The 21,225-nt window shown below is 39.4% G+C and overlaps 1 protein-coding gene across 25 annotated transcripts in view; it reads left to right on the top strand.

The window, feature by feature from the left end:
* The first annotated feature begins 220 nt into the window (after positions 1 to 220).
* MTIF2 (mitochondrial translational initiation factor 2) overlaps positions 221 to 21,225 on the top strand; it is a 33,322-nt gene continuing 12,317 nt past the window's right edge. Inside the window, exons 1-10 of one of the 25 annotated variants that reach the window (XM_055377913.2) lie at positions 221 to 454; positions 884 to 973; positions 1,990 to 2,056; positions 3,119 to 3,256; positions 5,754 to 5,979; positions 7,170 to 7,281; positions 15,352 to 15,523; positions 15,978 to 16,138; positions 17,515 to 17,691; positions 20,647 to 20,786. In XM_055377913.2, the coding sequence (XP_055233888.2) occupies positions 5,761 to 5,979; positions 7,170 to 7,281; positions 15,352 to 15,523; positions 15,978 to 16,138; positions 17,515 to 17,691; positions 20,647 to 20,786 (981 nt within the window). In that variant the 5' untranslated portion in view covers positions 221 to 454; positions 884 to 973; positions 1,990 to 2,056; positions 3,119 to 3,256; positions 5,754 to 5,760. Of the gene's footprint in view, positions 807 to 883; positions 974 to 1,989; positions 2,057 to 3,114; positions 3,257 to 4,910; positions 5,020 to 5,753; positions 5,980 to 6,037; positions 6,174 to 7,169; positions 7,282 to 15,351; positions 15,524 to 15,977; positions 16,139 to 17,514; positions 17,692 to 20,646; positions 20,787 to 21,225 lie in introns of those variants that run through there. The other 24 variants (XM_055377911.2, XM_063696176.1, XM_055377917.2 and 21 more) reach the window with 24 other exon arrangements.

Here is a 21,225-nt window from a genome sequence, read left to right on the forward strand (position 1 = left end):
TTTTTCCAACTTCTAATTGAATAAAGGCAGTTTTCTTAAAAAAAAAAAAAAAAAAAGAACGAAAAACGGAAAGGAAGGAAGAGGAAAGGAAGGAAGAAATGAAGAAAGGAAGGACGGAAAGAAACGAGAGGGACAGAAAGAGAAAAAGGAAAGAGAGAAAGAAAGGAAAGGAAAGTAAGAAATGGAAGGGACCTGCAGAAACGATTCACCACGCGCGGCTGACCCTGGGAGGAGCCACAGGTTGAACCAGCGCCTCCCAGGTTGGACGCCCGCCGCGGACACCGCAGACAGTCCCACCCCCAGCGGCGACAGCAACTCTCTGAATTCCGGAAAGAACCTTTTCCAGCGGGACCGGAAGCCCGGCGGGGACCGTAGGGGGGACGGACTGACCATTCTTCCGGGTCCAGAAGGTGATCTCCGCCCGTGCTCAGAATCCAGGGGCCCGGGGCTGTAGGTAGGAGTTAGGTGGGTAGGGTCCCTTAACCTGGGTTGTCCGGTGCAGGTGGTGGGTGTTGTTTCGTCTAACGTGTCAGTGGCACAAATCACGCGAACTTCATAAACATTGTGCGTTCGGAAGCCTTTCCAAGATGCATTTAATCCCTGCGTGAGCCCACGTTAGGCATTCACGAAGGCATGTGCGCTGTTCTCTCGGAAGCGGCTGGCCGGCTTCCCCTCCTCGCGCGCGGCTGTGGGTGCAGGTCCTCACGTCCCAGCCTCCCATGGGCCCAAGGCCTTCTGGGCTCCAATTTGAGGCGAGCCACCCCAGATCCTTAATTTTTCTGCAGTGATTTATTTTTACCTTTCAGGTAAGTTCCAAAGCTTCCAGCTCACATTCAGACGTTTTCCCTAACGCAACTACGTATTTGCAACATACTTTTTTCAGATTCCTTGACAAGGATATCCTAGCGGCGAAACAACACCGTACTGGGAGTCAGAACGTCTGGGTTCTAGTCTTGACTGCCATTAACTAGCGGTATGACATTGGAGAAGCTTTTTTGACCCTTCTGGATTTCCGTTTCCTTTTCTGTAAAATGATGAGCTTGGAATAAGTGACAAGTTTCCTTCCAGTTTTGACATTTGGGTTATTGCCTCCAATGTGTCTTTCCAGTTCCTGCCTCAATTACATATCTGTGCTTTGGTTAATATCTCGTAGGGTCCTTCCTCCCACTCCATTAATCTGTGCTCTTCTCAAATCTGGTTTCATACTGATTTAAAAATTATTTTCTCAAGGAATTCTGTGTTTCCTGAGCACTCTACTTCTTGGTCCAGGGGCACAAACGTAAATAAGATATTTTCCATGTGCCATTCTTAGAAGTATTTAATGTGTGTAAATACTATTGAATGAATTTCCAAATCTTTTTTTTTTTTTTTCTTTAGACAGAGTCTCACTGTCTCCCAGGCTGGAGTGCAGTGGCCTGATCTCGGCTCACTGCAGTCTCTGCCTCCTGGGTTCAAGCGATTCTCCTGCCTCAGCCTCCCAAGTCGCTGGGATTACAGGCGCCCGCCACCATGCCCGGCTAATTTTTGTACTTTTAGTAGAGAGGGGGTTTCACCATGTTGGCCAGGCTGGTCTCAAACTCCTGACCTCAGGTGATCCGCCCGCCTGGACCTCCCAAAGTGCTAGGATTACAGGCATGAGCCATCACGCCCAGCCTGAATTTCTAAATCTTAATGTGTTTATTTCGTTGGCATTAAGTTAGATTTTTCCTTGATCTTTACTTGAATAAGCCTTTTAAGGTAAAATGCTTGCTCAATTACACACACATACACAACCTCATAATTGTCCGAAGGTAAACAAGTTAATGACTTGTGAATATTTTTAACTTATAAGCAATGAATCTTCAAAGCTTATAAGCCAGTATCAAAACATGTGATATGGTTTTAGAATAGCTGATGATAAAGTATATACATCATCTCATTTTCTCCTCGTAGTCTTGTAATAGGAAGGACAGATATTCAAACACTTATTTATTTATTTATTTTTAACAGAGATCCGGAAAATGAGGCCCATAGGAAACAAGTGACTTGCTGAGTCCAGATAACACTTACTGTCAGAGTGAGTGTCCACCTAAGGTTCCTTTGTTGCCTAATAAGATACTTTCTTCGCTATGCTGTACTTGTTTCTGTTATCATTTCTTTTCTTTCTTTTAAAAAATATTCAGTATAGGCCAGGTGCGGTGGCTCACGCCTGTAATCCCAGCACTTTGGGAGGCCAAGGCGGATAGATCACCTGAGGTCAGGAGTTCAAGACCAGCCTGACCAACATGGTGAAACCCCGTCTCTACTGAAAACACACAATAATTAGCCAGGTGTGCTGGCAGGCACCTGTAATCCCAGCGACTTGGGAGGCTGAGGCAGGAGAATCCCCTGAACCCAGCAGGTGGAGGTTGTAGTGAGCCAAGATCACGCCATTGCACTCCAGCCTGAGCGATGAGCAAAACTCCATCTCAAAAAAAAAAAATTCAGTATATTCTATTTACCATGTCAGAACCATACATTTACTATGTCAGAACCATAAAATACACTTTGGGAAGATTGGTTGAAATGTAACATTTAGGCTAGGTGTGGTGGCTCACGCCTGTAATCCCAGCACTTTGGGAGGCTGAGACAGGTGGATCACCTGAGGTCAGGAGTTTGAGACTAGCCTGGCCAACATGGTAAAACCTGGTGTCTACTAAAAATACAAAAATTAGCCCGACACGGTGGCACACACCTGTAGTTCAAGCTACTTGGGAGGCTAAGGCTGGAGAAAATTGCTTGAACCCAGGAGGCAGAGGTTGCAGTGGGCTGAGATCACACCACTGAACTCCAGCCTGGGCGACAGAGCGAGACTCCATCTGAAAAAAAAAAAAAAAAAAAAAAAAAAAAAAAAAAAAAAGAAATGTAGCATTTAATGCCTAGTTATCTAGCAAAGATCACCTGTCCAGAGCCTTAATTTCTTTGGTCACATCAAATAACTATTATCATTTGTGAACAATTTTAAAGACTATCTAGTAGAAAATATAAATATATTTATATAATATATATGTTGTATATAAATATAAAATATAATCATATTGTAGAAATGCCATATTATGAGATAAATCATTAAAAAAAAAATTTTTTTTTTTTGAGACAGAGTCTTGCTCTGTCTCCCAGGCTGGAGTGCAGTGGCGTGATCTTGGCTCACTGCAACCTCTGTCTCCCGGGTTCAAGAAATTCTCCTGCCTCAGCCTCCCAAGTAGCTGGGACTACAGGCATGTGCCACCACGCCCAGGTAATTTTTTTGTATTTTTAATAGAGACGGAGTTTCACCATGTCGGTCAGGCTGGCGTCGAACTCCTTACCTCAAATGATCTGCCTGCCTTGGCCTCCCACAGTGCTGAGATTACAGGCATGAGCCACTGCGCCTGGCCAAAAATTTTAAGACTTTGTAAAAGTTTATAATTTTGTTCAAGATAGCTTTATATGGTTAAGGTAAACGCATTGAAATAGTTCATAATTTCCATTCTTTTTTTTTTGTAATGCTGAAGAATATATGTGTCTCTCAGTATCTATGGGGCATTGGTTCCAGGACCCCCACTGCCGCATACCAAAATTTACAGATGTCCAAGTTCCTTATATAAAATGGTGTATATTTACATGTAACCTAAGCACATACCGTTGTATACTTTATGTCATCTCTAGATTACTTATGATACCTAATACAAAGCAAATACTATGTAAACAGTATACTTTAGGGAATAATGACAAGGAAAAAGGTGTACATATTCAGTACAGACAGAACCATCTTTTTAAAAAATTAAAAAAATTTTTGATCCACAATTGTTTGAATCCACAAATGTGGAACACATGGATACAAAGGGCTGATTAGTAATGTTTAATGATATAAAACAATATTCACAATGTATTCTTTAGTGTAAAAAGTTGTAAAACAAAATTAATATGACCTTATTTTTGTGAGTAAAATAGATAAAAGCACAAAGAGTTGAAAATATATATATTAAAATGTTAACTAAAGTTATTTTTGAGTAGTGAGTAAAAGAAAATCTATACTGAAGAGTCTAAAAGGCTATACCCACTACTTGGAAATGTACTCTCCATTGAAAAGCAAACAGACAAACAAAAAAAACCTTAAAATGACTTTACAATTTATAGAAATAATTTTGCATATTATTGCAATGAAAACGCGACCTTAGGTTATAATCAGTCATCATAGGTGCCTGAGATTCATTGTATTGGCAAGCTTGCTTTAACGACAATGAACTGTTTGTGGAATGGACCCTGGCTTATTAAACTTTGAATCAACAATATCAAGCAGAAAGCCTGGCATATGGTACTTAGGAAATGTTTCCTAAGAAGAAAACATGTTCTTCTTCATTTTTTTTTTTTCTTTTCAAGACAGAGTTTTGTTCTTGTCGTCCAGGCTGGAGTGCAATGGCACGATCTCGGCTCACTGCAACCTCAACCTCCCGGGTTCAAGTGATTCTCCTGCCTCAACCTTCTGGGTAGCTGGGATTGCAGGCGCCCGCCACCATGTCCGGCTGATTTTTGTATTTTTAGTAGAGACAGGGTTTCACGATGTTGGCCAGGCTAGTCTCGAACTCCTGACCTGAGGTGATCCGCCCACCTCGGCCTCCCAAAGTGCTGGGATTACAGGCATGAGCCACCACACCCAGCTGGAAAACATGTTATTTTTACATTGTTTTTGTCGTTCCTGCCCTTAAAAACTGAAAAGCAAAGCCATAGAAATGCAGTCTTGAGAGCAGAGACAATAGAGGCCATGGGGAGGAAAAGAACTATATTACTAATGAGTTCTGTTACAGTTTTCTCTCAAAAAAACTCTTCTTTTAGTCTAAGAATAATACTCAAAAGGCATTATTCAATAAATATTGGGTGTCTTCTTCCTACCATAAAGCATCTTTTTTTAGGGGGTGAGATGGGAAGATGGAAAAGTGTTAAGAGTTCAAAGACAATTCCAACTAGAGGAAGTGTGTACAAAGTTTCAGAGATGAGATGAGAAACCATCAGAGATGACAGGTGGGTTACAATAACAAAAGCTTGAGAGGTAGGAGTGTAGAGACTCTAAGAGTGTAAGAAATAAAGTAAGGCTGGGCATGGTGGCTCATGCCTGTAATTTCAACACTTTGGGAGGCTGAGGTGGATCACTAGATCCCGGGAGTTTGAGACTAGCCTAGACAATGTGGTGAAACACCATCTCTACCAAAAAAACAAACAAAAAATTATCTGGGCATAGTGGTGCGCACCTCTAGTCCCAGCTATTAGGGAGGCTGAGGTGAGAGCATCACCTTAGCCTGGGAGGTCGAGGCTGCAATGAGCTATGACCATACCACTGCATTCCAGCCTCCAGCCTGGATGATAGAGTGAGACCCGGTTTCAAAAAAGAAGTTTCAGGGTGTTTAACAGAAATGTTATCATTTGGAATTTGCACTTTAGAAACATTACTCTAGTTGTGATTTGGTTAGTTGATATTTCAAGAGTGAAAAAAGAGCCTTTTACAAGTCGTTATTGTATTTCAATTCTATCATAGTGGTAACATTAACAGTAATAATAATAGCTAGTATCTAGAGAGTACTTGGTATGGAATCCCATCTCTTGATGAGACTGAGATTTTTCAGGGCAGGAACCCAGTTTTACTCATTGTTGTAAGTCTAGTGAGCTAAGTGTAGTCCAGTGCTATGCATATAGTAAATATCCAATTAATATTTGCTAACTTGATTTGAATATTATTTTAAAACCTTTTTTTTTTCCAGGAGAAACATGAACCAGAAGCTACTGAAGTTGGAGAACTTGCTACGATTTCACACTATTTATAGGCAACTGCACAGTCTGTGTCAAAGAAGAGCATTAAGACAGTGGAGGCATGGGTTTTCATCTGCTTACCCTGTGTGGACAGCTCAACTGTATGCCTGGTCCTGGCCAACAGATGTGCTCACTGGGGCTGCTTTATCTCAGTATAGGCTTCTAGTAACAAAAAAGGTAGTTACAGATTTCTTTTTTTTTTTTTTTTTGAGATGGAGTCTCACCCTGTCACCCGGGCTGGAGTGCTGTGGCGCGATCTTGGCTCACTGCAACCTACGACTCTTGGGTTTAAGCAATTCTCCTGCCTCAGCCTCCTGAGTAGCTGGGGTTACAGGCATTAGCCACTGCGCCCGCTATAGTTACAGATTTCTGTAAGTTATTTTATTACTCGGTCTAAAATGAAAGTGCCTAGAACCATGAGTAGAAATCCATTTTGAGTATTTTATCATTTACAGAATATTTATTACTTAATGCAATAAAGTATTACTCCAAGCAATAGAGCTTTGTGAGAAAGGGAAGTTCCGGTTAATTGTGTGGTGCTGATGAATTTGGTTCCTTGGAAATCAATGTAAAACAGTGAATTAAGGATGCAGGATTTTAATTTTAGCTTAAGGTTTAACTACTTATGGGAGCGTTTGTTGGTAGAAATAGTAGCTATGGCCGGATGTGGTGGCTCACGCCTGTAATCCCAGCACTTTGGGAGGCCAAGGTGGGCAGATCACAAGGTCAAGAGATCGAGACCGTCCTGGCCAACATGGTGAAACCCCATCACTACTAAAAATACAAAAATTAGGCCAGGCGCGGTGGCTCACGCCTGTAATCACAGCTCTTTGGGAGGCTAAGGCAGGCAGATCACAAGATCAAGAGGTCAAGACTAGCCTGGCCAACATGGCGAAACCCCGTTTCTACTGAAAATACAAAAATTAGCCGGGCATGGTGGCGCATGCCTGTAGTCCCAGCTACTCAGGAGGCTGAGGCAGGAGAAGCGCTTGAACCTGGGAGGTGGAGGTTTCAGTGAGCCGAAATTGTGCCACTGCACTCCAGCCTGGGCAACAGAGTTAGACTCTGTCTCAAAACAAAACAAAACAAAAAATACAAAAATTAGCTGGGCTTGGTGGTGCACACCTGTAATCCCAGCTACTGGGGAGGCTGAGGCAGGAGAATGGCTTGAACCCAGTAGGCAGAGGTTGCAGTGAGCTGAGATTGTGCAACTGCACTCCAGCCTGGGTGACAGAGCAAGACTCTGTCTCAAAAAAAAAAAAAAAAAGAAATGTAGCTATGATTGTGGTAGATATTTGAGAATAAATCTAAATTGTCACTTAAGTTTTTTCTTCCTTTTTGTTTATATGTTCTGATTTTTTTAATAGGAAGAAGGACCATGGAAATCTCAGTTATCTTCAACAAAATCTAAAAAGGTGGTAGAAGTATGGATTGGAATGACTATTGAGGAACTGGCCAGGGCAATGGAAAAAAACACAGGTGAGTCAGATATTTTTACAAAGCAAAATATGAGAATGTTGGAAGACCGGGCATTTTATTTGCAACGAGATTAAGGCATTGAAAGATTAAAAACTAGACTGGCACTTAAAAAATATATTGTCATTGTAATATTCTTCACTTTAAGTCATAATCCCTAGTTAGTTTCTTGACTGCCAAATGTAGTTCTCCAAGATTTTGCTTTTAATTAAAGTGGAAAAGATTTTCTTATATGAATTAAGTTTTCTTTCTCAGAAGTTTTGTGGGCTATTAGAATAAATCCAAAGAATGTTTTTAGACTGAGGGGCTATACTTATATACTTTCTCTTTTTGTTTTTCTATAATTTTCTTTTTTCTTTCTTTTTTTTTTTTTTGGTTTTTTTTTTTTTGAGACAGGGTCTTTCTTTGTCCAGTATAGTGGCACGATCATGGCTCACTGCAGCCTTGGCCTCCTAGACTCAAAACAATCGTTCAGCCTCAGCCTCCTGAGTAGCTGGGACTACAGGCATGTGCCACTATGCCCAGCTAATTTTTTTTTTTTTGTAGAGACAGAGTCTCACTATGTTGTCTAGGCTGGTCTTGAACTCCCGGGTGCCAGTAATCCTTCTGCCTCAACCTCCCAAAGTGCTGGGATTATAGGTATGAGCCACCATGCCTGGTCCTATAATTTTCTGATTTCCTTTTTTTCACTCTTTTTATTATTATTTTTTGAGATGGAGTTTCACTCTTGTTGCCCAGGCTGGAGTGCAGTGGCACGATCTCGGCTCCCTGCAACCTCCGCCTCCCAGGTTCAAGTGATTCTCCTGCCTCAGCCACCTGAGGAGCTGGGATTACAGGTGCCCACAACCACGCCCGGCTAATTTTTTTATTTTTAGTAGAGACGGGGTTTCACCATGTTGGCCAGGCTTGTCTCAAATTCCTGACCTCAAGTGATCTGCCTGCCTCGGCCTCCCAGAGTGATGGGATTAGGGGCGTGATCCCACCATGCCCAGCCTTTTCTCTCATTTTGACAATATCTGTAAGGCCAGCAGAGAAATACTGGTAGTAGCCAGGCACGGTGGCTCACGCCTGTAATTCCAACACTTTGGGAGGCTAGGTCAGGAGATCGAGACCATCCTGGCTAACACGGTGAAACCCCATCTCTACTAAAAATACAAAAAAAATTAGCTGGGCGTAGTGGCGGGCGCCTGGAGTCCCAGCTACTCGGGAGGCTGAGGCAGGAGAATGGCGTGAACCGAGGAGGCGGAGCTTGCAGTGAGCCGAGATCGCGCCACTGCACTCTACCCTGGACGACAGAGCGAGACTCCATCTTAAAAACAAAAAAGAAATACTGGTAGTAATAACTACAACTTGTCATAATATTATTTTTATTTATAAATGGAGCATATTATTGTCATTTTTATATTCCTTCATTGTGATGTGCTTATTACCGATTTAGGATTTTTGAAACAAAATTTGAGTTTTCATTATAAAGTGATATTAAAATTCAGTATATGAGAAATACCCTGTTATTGTAACAAAGTGTAACAGACTCTTGGGGAAAAAAAGAATTAATAGTGACTCATATATGTTGAGCTGTCACAATGCCCTAAAGTTAGGTATCCTTATTTACAGGCTGGGAAAGTGAGGTTTAGAGAGGATAAGTAATTACCCACTATTTCCAGCTAGTTTGTGGGAGAGCCAGGATTTGAACCTAGGGAATATGGGGAATATTTGAACCTATGGAATATGGCTCCAGAGCACATGCTGTTACTCATCAACCACATTATCTTTCAATAATTATTTTGTAAATCACAGCAATGCTAAACTTCAATGTGTTTCCTGCCTGAAAGTGTTACTACTTTTTGTGCATGTACATCCTTACAAAGAGTACAAAATTGTTAGCACACTGTTTGGCTTTTTTTTTTTTTTTGAGACAGAGTTTCACTCTTGTTACCCAGGCTAGAGTGCAATGGCACTATCTCGGATCGCTGCAACATCTGCCTCCTGGGTTCAAGCAATTCTCCTGTCTCAAGCCTCCCGAGTAGCTGGGATTACAGGCATGTTACACCACGCCCGGCTAATTTTGTATTTTTAGTAGAGACGGAGTTTCTCCATATTGGTCAGGCTGGTCTCGAACTCCCGACCTCAGGTGATCCACCCACCTTGGCCTCCCAAAGTGCTGAGATTACAGGCGTGAGCCACCATGCCTGGCCTGTTTGGCATTTTTAATAGTTTTGCAGATGGATTATTCAGTCATTTTATAGCTAGAAAACTTTGAAAATAAATGAATATGGCTATGTCATTCAGAATTTTTCTAAGGAAAATTATATTGGTGTGGCTTTATAAATAGTATTGATAATAGGCTTGATTTTTAAAACTTTTTTTTTGAAGCAGAGTCTTGCTCTGTCACCCAGGCTGAAGTGCAGTGGCAGGATCCTGGCTCACTGCAACTCCTGCCTCCCCGGTTCAAGCAATTCTTGTGCCTCAGCCTCCTAAGTAGCTAGGATTACAGGCATATGCCACCACACCCAGCTAATATTTGTATTTTTAGTAGAGACAGAGTTTCACTATGTGGGCCAGGCTGGTCTTGAACTCCTGACCTCAAGTGATCTGCACATCTTAGCCTTCCGAATGCTAGGATTATAGGCGTGAGCCACTGCTGCGCCTGGCAAAACTTTTTATTATTAGCAATTATCAGACAAATATGGTAGCAGAAAGAATGGAATAAGCTTAAATGTATGCATAAGTCAGTGACAACAGATATTTTATTTTATCCATAAATACTTCAGTATGTATCTCTAAAAGATGAGGACTCCTTTTTTTTAAACATTACCCCCTACCCCTATACACATAGAGGAACCCATAACCATAATTCTTTAGTATGACTAATAAATAGAATGATTAAAATACAAATTTAGTCTCATGGAGCAGTACTCTAAACCCCAAACTGATTGTCTATGATGAAAATAAATGTGTCTGTTTGAAGCTTATTTCATATTCAAATCTCTTCTGAATTAAAGATAGTTTTCATGAGGTAATTATTTTTAACTACTGTATACATTAGCGATATGAGTACATTTATTCCCTCTTCTCCTGGGTCAGTTAAGTAGCTTGATGTACTATTTCTTGTTGCAATATGTTGGACACTTTTCTACATGTAAATATTTATTTAAGTCTTGGATAAAAATAAAATAGTATGTTAATACCATATGCATTTAACACAGAGGGGAAATGATTATCTCTCTATGTAAGCTACCTCTCAAAAGTTCCGTATAATGTATTGGAAAACTAGAGTATTAGGTATTGTTAGCATTATTAGAAATAATTGTACTCATAATTTTTTTTTTTGAACAGAGTTTCACTCTTGTTGCACAGGCTGGAGTGCAATGGCATGATCTTAGCTCACTGCAACCTCCACCTCTCAGGTTCAAGCAATTCTCCTGCCTCAGCCTCGTGAATAGCTGGGATTACAGGTGCCTAACATGCCTGGCTAATTTTTTTTTTTTTTTTTTGAGACAGAGGCTTGCTCTGTCACCTAGTCTGGAGTGCAGTGATACGATCTCAGCTCACTGCAACATCTGTCTCCCGGGTTCAAGCAATTCTCCTGCCTCAGCCTCCCGAGTAGCTGGGACTACAGGCATGCGCCACCACGCCTGGCTAATTTCTGTATTTTTATTAGAGACGAGGTTTCAGCATGTTGGTCTGGCTGGTCTCAAACTCCTGACCTCAGGTGATCCACCCACCTTAGCCTCCCAAAGTTCTGGGATTACAGACGTGAGCCACTGCGCCCAGCCGCCTTGCTAATTTTTGTATTTTTGGTAGAGATGGGGTTTCACTATGTTGGTCAGGCTAGTCTCGAACTCCTGACCTCAGGTGATCCACCCACCTCAGCTTCCCAAAGTGGTGGGAGCCACTATGCCTGACCAACTCATAATTTTTGTTTTGAAATAGTTTTACAGTTCTCTGAGAGCATATTCACATAGTAAATTTGAGTTGTATCATTCTTAAAATGTGTTTCCTTGGGAAAGCATGTGGTAGAAAGATAAATAGGAAATGGTTTCTTGGCATTATTGTGGAGTACAATCAGTGGCTTGCTGGTGCTGGCTTGCATCAGCTTGTGAGCTTATTGCTAAATTATAAGGAATTATTTGAGCTGGTTGTTAAACACAACCATTTAAAAAAATTAAGTCACAAAGGTAGTAAAAACTCAGAAACTCACTGGCTGGGTGCAGTGGCTCATGTCTGTAATCCCAGCACTTTCAGAGGCTGAGGCAAATATATCGCTTGAGCCCAAGAGTTTGAGATCAGCCTGGGCAACATGATGAAGCCTTGTCTTTACAAAAGAAATACAAAAATTAGCTGGGTATGGTGATGTGAGCCTCTAGTTCCTGCTTCTTGGGAGGCTGAGGTGGGAGGACTGCCTGGGAGGCAGAGGTTGCAGTGAGCTGAGATTGTGCCACTGCTCTCCAGCCAGGGCGACAGACTGAGACCCTGCCTCAGAAAACCCCAAACAAACAAACAAAACCAACTCTTCACTTCCCAGTTATTTTATTGCATTTTACAATTATCTGTGTTCTCAAGGTTATTTATGCCTGTCATATCTATATGGTAAAAAGACTATATAGTAGTCTACTACTGTGCATCTCTTCCCAACACTGCATTCAGTGACTTTATGTTGGTAGCTTGTAATCAACCATGGTGGGCATATTTGCACCATGGAAATTGGAGAATACTGTAAATTAGAGATTTATTTTTGAGAGCATAGTTATTAAATATTTGCCAGCATACCAGTGAATAGGATGTTCTTTTAGTGTAATGTTCTGCTTATCTGAGGATGGCTTTCTTCCTTTTTTTTTTTTCTTGAGACGAAGTCTCACTCTTGCCCAGGCTGGAGTGCAGTGGCGCAGTCTCAGCTCACTGCAACCTCCGCCTCCCGGGTTCAAGAGAGTCTCCTGCTTTAACCTCTGGAGCAGCTGGGATTACAGGTGCATGCCACCATGCCCAGCTAATTTTTTGTATTTTTAATGGAGATGGGGTTTCACCATGTTGGCCAGGCTCGTCTCAAACTCCTCATCTCAGGTGATCTGCCCACCTTGGCCTCCCAAAGTGCTGGGATTATAGGTGTGAGCCATCGCACCTGGCTGCCTTCTTTCATATCTACTCTTTAAATATATTTTTATAGGGTGACTGCAAGTCTGCAACATAAAACTACTTATTTCATTATCATCACAGATACATTTATTTATCATCTGCAGGGAAACATGACTGAGATTAAAACAAAGCACATTAAATAAAATGAAAAAGAGAATAAGTAAATATTTTTCCTATATTTCAAGAGTTTTTGGTTTGGGTGCAGTAGCTTACACCTGTAATTCCAGAACTTTCGGAGGCCAAGGTGAGAATTGCTCGACCAGGAGTTCAAAACCAACCTGGGCAACATGGCAAGACCCCTTCTCTACAAAAAATTAGTAGGATGTGGTGGTGGCATCTGTGGTCCCAGCTACAATGGAGGCCGAGGCAGGAGGATTGCTTGAGCCTGGGAATTTGAGGCTACTGCAGTGAGTTAGGATTGCGCCACTGCACTCTAGCCTGGGCATCAGTGTAAGACCCTGTCCCAAAAAAAATTTTTTTTTTTGAGATGGAGTCTCGCTCTGTCACCCAGGCTGGAGCGCAGTGGCGTGATCTCGGCTTACTGCAACCTCTGTCTCCCAGATTCAAGCAATTCTCCTCAGCCTCCCGAGTAGCTGGGACTACAGGTGACGCCACCATGCCCAGCTAATTTTTGTATTTTTAGTAGAGACAGGGTTTCACCATATTGGCCAGGCTGGTCTTGAACTCCTGACCTCGTGATCTGCCCGCCTCGGCCTCCCAAAGTGTTGGGATTACAGGCATGAGCCACCGTGCCTGGCCAAAAATTTTTTTAAAATAAAAAATAAAGACTTTTTGGACACCCTAGGTACATAAACAAGTAAATGAATTGCGGATACATGTATTCAGAGATATATATTGTGTGTGTGTGTGTGTGTGTGTGTATGTGTGTATGTCTGTACATACTGTCAGTTCTCATTATGAGTGGATTATTTATTTTAGGTGTGGATTCTGTATTTGAAAATTCACCTACTCAACAAAATGTATTTGCAGCTCAAAAATCAGTACTTGCTGGGCGCGGTGGCTCATGCCTGTGATCCTAGCACTCGGGGAGGCCGAGGCAGGCGGATCACCTGAGGTCAGGAATTTGAGACCAGCCTAGCCAACATGGTGAAACCCTGTCTACAAAAAATAGAAAAATTAGCCAGGGATGGTGGCATGCACTTGCAGTCCCAGCTACTCAGGAGGCTGAGGCAGAAGAATTGTTTGAACCTGGGAGGCAGAGGCTGCAGCTAGCCGAGATTGCCCCACTGCACTTCAGCCTGCCCCACTGCACTTCAGCCTGGGTAACAAAAGCGAAACTCTGTCCCAAAAAAAAAAAGAAAAAAATCAGTACTCAGGTTCTCTTGCAGTTATTATTGGACACGTGCAGAACAGTGAAAGATGTGAGTTGTCCATTGTGCATGTTCTGAAGCTGAGGTTGAATGAGGTGACACTGTTTCAGCTGTCGTACTGCAAACAAGTGTCCTTTTTGTATTCTATTTAGTGTCACTTTTTTTCACATTTTTATGCTTTTTGTTGGTAATTTTGCTGTTTAAAATGGCTCCTAAATGTGGTACTGAATTCCTATCTAGTGTTCCTAAGCCTAAGAAGGCTGTGATATGCCTTACAGAGAAAATATGCATCTCAGATAAGCTTGTTCTGGCATGAGTTATAGTGCAATTGGCCATGAGTTCAATGTTAATGAATCAAATATATATATAATATATGTATTTATATAAATATATATATTTGATTTATATATATTATATATAATATATCATATTGAGATATATAAATATTATATATTATATATAATACTATATATAAATATATATTATATATAATACTATATATAAATATATATTATATATAATACTATATATAAATATATATTATATATAATACTATATATAAATATATATTATATATAATACTATATATAAATATATATTATATATAATACTATATATAAATATATATTATATATAATACTATATATAAATATATATTATATATAATACTATATATAAATATATATTATATATAATACTATATATAAATATATATTATATATAATACTATATATAAATATATATTATATATAATACTATATATAATATATATTATATATAATACTATATATAAATATATATTATATATAATACTATATATAAATATATATTATATATAATACTATATATAAATATATATTATATATAATACTATATATAAATATATATTATATATAATACTATATATAAATATATATTATATATAATACTATATATAAATATATATTATATATAATACTATATATAAATATATATTATATATAATACTATATATAAATATATATTATATATAATACTATATATAAATATATATTATATATAATACTATATATAAATATATATATAGTATCTTTAAACAGAAATGCATAAAACAAAATTATGTGTTGATCAGTTGATGAAATGTGACTAAAGGCTTGCAGGAACCCAACTCTATATTTCCCCTCAGAACAGTGGTTCAATATTTGCTAATTCAATAGTTTTGGTGACTTTATAGAACGTAATTATTGCAAATAATGGAAATTGATTGTATATACACACACACATTCGTGTATACATGACATTTGTGACCTTAAATTTTTAGAGAAATAGACTACAATCAATTATTATAAATACTAAATTTATCTTAATGTTTTATTGATGATTCAGATGGCTTAGAATACATAAATATTCAAATATTTATGAATATGCAGAAAAGTCAGTTAATAAAAATGTATCATATTTTAAATAATTAAACATTTTTAGCTTCCTTGTGATTTGTTAATATTAGAGAAACAGTTTGCATAGTTATTCCTCTCATTGAGTGTTCTGTTTATATAGACATTTATTAATAGAGATTACTTCTTGAGCATTTAATTAATGATCCTAAAAGGTTTTATTTTATTCCAATCAGATTATGTATATGAAGCTTTATTGAACACTGATATTGACATAGATTCACTGGACGCAGACTCACATTTAGATGAAGTCTGGATCAAAGAAGTGATAACGAAGGCAGGGATGAAGTTAAAGTGGAGTAAATTAAAACAGGACAAAGTCAGAAAAAATAAAGATGCTGTAAGAAGGTAAAACTTAACTGTATATACTGGCAGGGTTTGGGGGAGACTACATAGTTATATTTACACTTTTTAATGGAAAGATTTGCTTTAAAATTTCTTTTGTAATAAAGATACGTGTGTATAAACTTCGAAGTACTTAAAGCATTAGAAAGTGTATTATACATTCAAGTTATTATAAAACTTTAAGGATTTTTTAAAATTTGCTGAATGTATACATTGGTCTGAATTTTCAAATTTGATTCAGTTCTGCTCATTGTTATGAAAATGCAAACCACAGGTAGGTAGGCAGTTATTAAATAGTCTGTCATTATATGTATAGGAGGGGGAAATAGGTCTAATCCACACTGAGTATTGGGTTTTATTGTTAATGGTAGTTCACAGGGATAAATGTGAACCAATTCACAGGCTATAAAGTATTTCTGATATTTAAGAAATGAAACTCTTTTGCTGTTAATTGTAGGCCCCAGGCAGATCCAGCTTTATTAACCCCAAGGTCCCCAGTTGTTACTATAATGGGCCATGTTGATCACGGGAAAACGACATTACTTGACAAATTTCGAAAAACTCAAGTGGCAGCAATGGAAACTGGAGGCATCACTCAGCACATTGGTGCCTTTCTTGGTATGAACACAAATTACCTTACAATGTGCTTGGGAACCCCACTTATTTTCTTAAACTAAATGTCATAGTATGAAATATACAAATTCAAAGTAAAAGAGAAGGCTAAAGCTTACAGTCATTAGTTTGATGAAATGTAGAGCAAGTGGTTAGTAAAGCTGTTTTTTGTACTTCTATAAGAAGAAAATTGTGTTAACTGTTAATTTTTTTTTTTTTTTTGAGACAGAGTCTCACTCTGTCACCCAGGCTGGAGTGCAGTGGTGCAATCTTGGCTCACTGCAACCTCTGCCTCCCCAGTTCAAGCAGTTCTCCTGCCTCAGCCTCCCAAGTATCTGGGACTACAGGTGTGCACCACCGTGCCTGGCTAATTTTTGTATTTTTAGTTGAGACAGGGTTTCCCCATGTTGGCCAGGCTGGTCTCAAACTCCTGACCTTGTGGTCCGCCTGCCTCAGCCTCCCAAAGTGTTGGGATTACAGGTGTGAGCCATCGTGCCCGGCTTAATTTTTTTGTATTTTTAGTAGAGACGGGGTTTTGCCATGTTGGCCAGGCTGGTGTCGAACCCCTGACCTCAAGTGATCTGCCCATCTTGACCTCCCAAAGTGCTAGGATTACAGGTGTGAGCCACCGCGCCTGGCTGAAAATTGTGTTAACTTTTAATTCTAGCTCATTCTTAGTTTGATTTAATGAGCCTACAATTTTTTATTAATTATGTTTATATAACTTCCTTTGCTAGGTTGTGATAATATTGCTGATAATAATTAAATAATAGTCCCATTTACGAGCACCTAGCATGTTTCCAGTACTGTGCTGAGCACCTTATATGTTTTGTCTTTTTTATCTTGACAACAACATCATAAGGTAGGTATTAATAGTTGCACTTACAAATAAGGAACCTGATACTTCTTCGAGTTAAGCAACTTTCCCACAGTATATAGCCAGTAAGTAGCATAGCCAGGATTTAAACCCGAGGTCAATGGACTCAAATCATGAGCTACTGCCTACTAAATTGCCTCTCTGTGGCTCAGGGAGTTGTGCGACTCTGATTTGCTAATGTAAGGGTGGCTGCCTGTACAACAATTGGTCTGTTCTGTCTCTAAAATAGATATATCAGTTGATACATTTATGAAAATAGTTATGTTCTAGAAATACGGAGACTTTAGTTTGAAATTTTTACATGGAAAAAAAACCATAAGAATCTCACTGGCATTTTATCACTTTTCATTGTGAAATGATGATCTGTGTTCTGGTTAAGATTAATGGAAGGAATAAAATTATTTTAAAGAATTATTGATGGTTTCTGATAATGTCGCATATATTCTTTGGTATTAAGGAAGTACATGTTTGAATCCTTGATGTTCTTGAATTTCTGTTTCCACAGTCTCTCTGCCTTCTGGGGAAAAGATAACTTTTCTTGATACTCCAGGACATGCTGCTTTCTCAGCAATGAGAGCCAGAGGTGCTCAGGTCACTGACATTGTCATATTGGTTGTAGCTGCAGATGATGGAGTGATGAAACAAACTGTAGAATCTATTCAGCATGCCAAAGATGCACAGGGTACTGTGTGGCTGACTTAATGGATCTACTACATAAAGTCAAAGTTCTGGGGCCATTTACATATAGCTCATTTAGTCTTCACAACAATCCCAGAGTTATTATACGTGTATTACAGATAAGCCTCAAAGATAAATTGTTTTCCCACAGACTTATAACTAATAGGAAGAGTATAGCAGGATTCAACTTGGGAGTTGTGACCATAAGTACAGACCACAGGTACAATCTTTCCTCTACTATGCCCTTTTTTTTTTTTCAACTTTTTATCATAGAAATTTTAAACAGATACAAAAGTAAGAAAAGAATAATGAAATTCGATCTATCCATCACATAAATTCATTAGGAGTTGCATACTGGTTATATTCTGTTATTTCCTGTTAATTTATTATGTGGAATTCTTCTCTAAAGAGAAACTTTCCCTTCTGCTTTAAATAAGTTCTTATCTGATCAAATGTATAAAATTCAAACTTTTGGAAAATCACTTAACCATCTTCTCCCTTATTTCTTCATTTAAAAGTTATAATAATAAATACCAACACATGTAATTATACATTCTAGGCTGGGAGTGGGGGCTCACACCTGGAATCCCAGCACTTTGGGAGGCTGAGGCCGGTGGATCACCTGAGGTCATTGGGAGTTCGAGACCAGCCTGACCAACATGGAGAAACCCTGTCTCTACTAAAAATACAAAGTTAGCCCGGCGTGGTGGCACATACCTGTAATCCCAGCTACTTGGGAGGCTGAGGCAGGAGAATCACTTGAACCCGGGAGGTGGAGGTAGTGGTGAGCCGAGATTGTGCCATTGCACTCCAGCCTGGGCAACAAAAGCGAAACTCCGTCTCAAAAAAAAGTTACACATTGGGTATATTGATTTTTATTCTGAAATGACTGTACCCCTACCCTTACTGAGAAAATGTACTCGATAAAGTGTGTCATATTACCCCCAGATTTACTGGCAAGATTTTTAAAAGGTTGGGAGTTACTGAACTAGTCCAGTTCTTTCATTTTACAGCATGAAAACTAAGACTCGGACAGCAGCCAGAACTCTCCCTAATTATATACAATTACACAGTAATTTTCAGTATGTCTGCATTTGGAATTTGGATCGGCTAGCTTCCAATGTTATTCTCTTTTCTTTTTAATTCCTCAAAACTGCCTTTGTGTGATGTACTATGTTCTTAATGATTCTAGGGAATACATGCAAGAAGAGAGGGATAAATTTGCCAGGGATCCCATTGCAAAGCAATTGGTTGAGATAGGATAACTTCATTAGATCATGCTTTGTACACCTCTTCTCTTGGTACCGGTTAAGTTCCAGCTCATCAACATAGAATGTACTTTTTCCTTTTCTTTTTTTTTTTTTTTTTTTTTTTTGAGACGGAGTTTTGCTCTTATCGCCCAGGCTGGAGTGCAGTGGTGCAATCTTGGCTCACTTCAACCTCCTTCTCCCAGGTTCAAGCGATTCTCCTGCCTCAGCCTCCCGAATAGCTGGGATTACAGGTGACTGCCACCACGCCTGGCTAATTTTTGTATTTTTAGTAGAGATGGGGTTTTACCATGTTGGCCAGGTTGGTCTCAAACTCCTGACCTCAGGTGATCCACCCACCTCCCAAAGTCCTGGGATTACAGGTATGAGCCACCGTGCCCGGCCAGAATGTACTTTTTCGTAATAGTACGTTGTGGATTGCAAAACTTTTTTGTATCTTTTAAAATTTCTGTTTGATACCTGAGAAAATTACAGAGATGATGAAATGCAACCACACAATTACCTCATAGAATTTTGTGTGATTTCTCTAAAGAGAGGATATGTCTAGTGATAGTAAGTAGATTAAAAGATTATTTGGTCCTTTCATTCAGTAAACATTTATTGAGAGCCTACTAGGTCACTGACCTAAGTGTATGAATAAATAGTATTAAGTCCTAAAAGAAAATTTGTGATATTGGTACTTAGTTTTAACCTAGGATGAGATGTTGGGTTTTAACAATGAGTAAATAAACCCTGGAAAGAAGAGGCAAATGATCTAGCAGTATTGAATTGGAATCTTCCCATGATTTTTTTTTTTTTTTTTTTTTTGGAGATTATCTCCAGTGTACTTACTGATCTTGCTTTTAGGTTTAAGGATAGGCCTTTTTCTACCCAAAATACAGTTGACCTTTGAACATCACGGGTTTGAACTGTGTGGGTCCACTTAACACACACATTTTTTTCAACCAAACATAAAGAAAACAGCATTCACAGAATTTGAAACTTCCTTACATGGCTTTTTGTACACACGGTTCTGCAGGGCTGGCTGCAAGACTTGAGTATGCCTGGATTTTGGTATAGGCAGTGGTGGGGGTCCTGGAACCAATCCACCAGTATACCCAGGGATGATTGTATTGTTTGTTGTGTTTTTTTTTGGGATGGAGTCTCGCTCTGTTGCCCATGCTGGAGTGCAGTGACACGATTTCAGCTCACTGCAAGCTCTGCCTTCCTGGTTCAAGCGATTCTCCTGCCTCAGGCTCCCAAGTAGCTGGGATTACAGGTGCGTGCCACCACGCCCGGCTAATTTTTGTATTTTTTAGTAGAGATGGGATTTCTCCATGTTGGCCAGGCTGATCTCAAACTCCTGACCTCAGGTGATCCACCCGCCTCAGCTTCCCAAAGTGCTAGGATTACAGGCACGAGCCACCGCACCCAGCCCGACTGTATTGTTTTTTTTGATAATCTCAGGTGTCTGTTATTCACTCAGAATCTGCTTATAATTATACTTTTAACATCTTGCATCTGGATTTCTCTATATGTAGAGTGCAGAGTAGGGTGATGTGACTCTAAAGTGGGTCATTTTGGCCTTTTGTTAGATAAAAACATCCACTGAGTAAAGAGAAAACCAGAACAGAAAGTTGGTGTCTTTCACTGTGCATACCTGGAATTGAAGGTGTCATCATTTTCACTCTTTTGAACTCCGTTTCTTTCAGTTCCTATTATCCTTGCCATAAATAAATGTGACAAAGCTGAGGCTGATCCTGAGAAAGTGAAAAAAGAGCTGCTGGCTTATGATGTGGTATGTGAAGATTATGGAGGTGATGTTCAAGCAGTGCCCGTCTCCGCACTTACGGTAAATGCGGGGACCTCATATAAATATGCCTGGATGGGAATGCTGTACATAATGCACACAGTATATTACATCTGAAGAACATTTTGATGTACATAATTTGTGTTGTTTTTAAAAAGTTTTCTTGGTGCCAGGCAAAGATGGTATTATCTTGGTTTGCCATGTTAGGAGTTAGGCTCAGAGAGGCCAGTCACCAGCTAATCAGTGTGGAGTCAAGTCTAAATGGAATATATTTTTTATTATGAGATACTTAGGATGAGAATAAATGGTGAATAAGGGAAATAGTAGGACAAAGACGTGGTGCGATCACAGCTCAGTGCAGCCTTGACCTCCAAAGCTCAAGTTGTCCTCCCACCTCAGCCTCTTGAGTAGTTGGGGCTACAGGCAGGTGCCACCCCATGCCTAGCTAATTTTTAAATTTTTTTGTAGACATAGGGTCTCA

The sequence above is a fragment of the Gorilla gorilla genome, chromosome 12 (assembly GCF_029281585.2).
Source record: "Gorilla gorilla gorilla isolate KB3781 chromosome 12, NHGRI_mGorGor1-v2.1_pri, whole genome shotgun sequence".
NCBI lineage: Eukaryota > Metazoa > Chordata > Mammalia > Primates > Hominidae > Gorilla > Gorilla gorilla.